Source organism: Grus americana, chromosome 27, assembly GCF_028858705.1.
Source record: "Grus americana isolate bGruAme1 chromosome 27, bGruAme1.mat, whole genome shotgun sequence".
In the NCBI taxonomy this organism is placed as follows: domain Eukaryota; kingdom Metazoa; phylum Chordata; class Aves; order Gruiformes; family Gruidae; genus Grus; species Grus americana.
In genome coordinates this window covers 3,194,800-3,197,490 of record NC_072878.1, presented here as the reverse complement: position 1 = coordinate 3,197,490, position 2,691 = coordinate 3,194,800, and the positions used below count along the sequence as shown (strand labels likewise).

Here is a 2,691-nt window from a genome sequence, read left to right as displayed (position 1 = left end):
TCACAGCAGACAAATACTGGGGTGGGTGGCAGGTGGCAACTTAAGGATGAATGAGGTTCCTACCAAGAGAGCAATGGCTGCAGCCCCCAAGGCCAGAGAGAAACAGGCCTGGGCTGTGCAGCCCTGGCAGGAGAGGGGGTTGCTGTCCCCGGTGACCCTGCAGCAGCGTGGGGCCTGTGGCAGAGGTGAAGCCGATCTCCAAGAAGGACAAGCTGCTGCTGAGAAAGTCCCTAGGGGAGGACAGTCCAGCCACACTGTGGACATCATGCGGGGGGCTGACTGGCTAGAGAGCAGCGCTGCAGAGAAGGGCCTTGGGGTCCCAGAGGATGACAAGCTGAGCAGGAGCCAGCAGTGCACCATCGTGGCAAAGGCCATCAGCCACCTCCCCTGGCCCCGTGGCAGTTCCCACCGCAGGGTGCTGCTGCAGAGCTCTGGGCACTCACACCAGAGCCCCGGCCCCTCTGAAGGACACAGCAGCTCCTGGGGGCAGAGAGGCAGTTCAGCCTCCCCATCAGCCCAGGGCTGGTGCTGGCTCTGAGTGCACGAGCAAACAGAGGCCACTCAATCTCTGGCTCTCCTGCATTCATATTCTAGGGGATCCCTAACCCCAACAGCCTTTGCCCCTTCTCTGCCTCCACCAGCCCCACTCCCCAGCACAACACAAGAGTCCTGGCCCTGGGGGTCCTCAGGCAGCTCATGGATCTCTCCACTCTCCCCTCCCCGTGCCCGCTGGTGCCCCACTGACTCCCATGGCACTGCAGAGTCCTTGTTTGTGGATACATCAACTTAGTGCTTTACTTTGGGGGCAATTCTCCTTTAAGGGTGTTCCACTTTGTGTGTCTCCATTCATTCCCACCCCAGGGCACAAGGTGAGTCCCCATCCTCTCCTGACTCCTCCAAACTCATATCCAGATACACTGCTATATGCCATCGGGCCTGTCATATGTCAAGAAGCCTGAGGATGTAATGGAGAGCTGATGGACCGTCTCAACAGCAAATGGACACCTTTAAAACGAGAACTTTTGGGCCAATGGAACCCCATGGTACTGTGAGCTTAACCCCAAACACAGGGAGAACACAAGGAGAACAGACTCTTTAAAAGATCAATTCTTTGGATATTTCACTGGCAGTACTCTAGGGGAAGAGCCCAGGCTTCAGGTACTGCACCAAGAGATCCTCTTGATCTTGAAGAGCTGCTGTTGAACATCTCACATCTGACACAGTGCTGCACAAGGGTCAGACACAACACAATCAAACCTCCAGACAAGTAATATAAACCAGAAAAGTAAATATAAGCAGGATTTTTTACAAGGGAAAAGTGCTGACTCCTGGTCTAAGATGAACTCTGGGACATGTGCAGAGAAAGAGAGACAGGTTATTGTTGGTGAAACAAAAACCATTAAACACGCTTCCATAGCGAATCCTTGAGCTCCTGGTTCCTCATGCTGTAGATGACAGGGTTCCCTGCTGGAGGTACCACGGAATACAGAACGGCCACCACCAGGTCCAGGGATGGGGAGGAGATGGAGGGGGGCTTAAAGTAGGCAAATATGGCAGTGCTGATAAACAGGGAGACCACAGCCAAGTGAGGGAGACATGTGGAAAATGCTTTGTGCCGTCCCTGCTCAGAGGGGATCCTCAGCACAGCCCTGAAGATCTGCACATAGGACAGAAGAATAAAAACAAAACAACCAAAGAATAAAGAGGAACTAACCACAATAAGCCCAGCTTCCCTGAGATAGTCTGAGTGTGAGCAGGAAAGTTTGAGGATCTGGGGAACATCGCAGAAGAACTGGTCCAGGGCATTGCCATGGCAGAGTGGTATAGAAAATGTATTGGCCGTGTGCAGCACAGCATAGAGAAACCCACTGCCCCAGGCAGCTGCTGCCATGTGGACACAAGCTCTGCTGCCCAGGAGGGTCCTGTAGTGCAGGGGTTGGCAGATGGCAACATAGCGGTCGTAGGACATGACTGTGAGGAGAGAATACTCTGCTGACATTAGAAAGAAATAAAAAAAGACCTGAGCAGCACATCCTGCATAGGAGATGGCCCTGGTGTCCCAGAGGGAATTGGCCATGGCTTTAGGGACAGTGGTGGAGATGGAGCCCAGGTCGAGGAGGGAGAGGTTGAGGAGGAAGAAGTACATGGGGGTGTGGAGGTGGTGGTCGCAGGCTATGGCAGTGATGATGAGGCCATTGGCCAGGAGAGCAGCCAGGTAGATGCCCAGGAAGAGCCAGAAGTGCAAGAGCTGCAGCTCCCGTGTGTCTGCGAATGCCAGGAGGAGGAACTCAGTGATGGAGCTGCTGTTGGACATTTGTTGGTTCTTAATATGGGGCCATTGTCCTAAAAAGAAAAAGACAGGGAAAGCTATGACAGACTTCTCTGAGCAAAGCCACTCCATTTTTCACAGAAATCCCGCCCCCTCCCCCAGTTCCAAGGCATTTCCTCTCTTTGCTTTGTGCTGGCTGAGTGTGCTGTGAGGAGCAGGACCTCTGCCCCTGTGCTGCCAAGGAGTCAGCTCTGCCCTGCTTCAGTGAGTACATGGGAGCTGGTTCTTGACACCCCCGATGGTCACCAGGGCTGTCAGATGCAATTCACCCTTGATGGAAATGTTCAATATCTGCACTCATCACTCCAAAGACAGTGGGTGGCAGAAGAGAGGCTGAGCATGTCTGTTGCTCTGTAGTTTTT

General features: G+C 53.6%; 1 protein-coding gene across 1 annotated transcript; it reads right to left on the bottom strand.

Annotated features, from left to right (window-relative positions):
* Positions 1–1,399: 1,399 nt before the first annotated feature.
* LOC129196944 (olfactory receptor 14J1-like) lies at positions 1,400–2,314 on the bottom strand. Its single transcript, XM_054804913.1, has one exon. It carries the CDS (start codon positions 2,312–2,314, stop codon positions 1,400–1,402), a length of 915 nt encoding a protein of 304 aa, XP_054660888.1.
* Between the last annotated feature and the right edge of the window lie 377 nt (positions 2,315–2,691).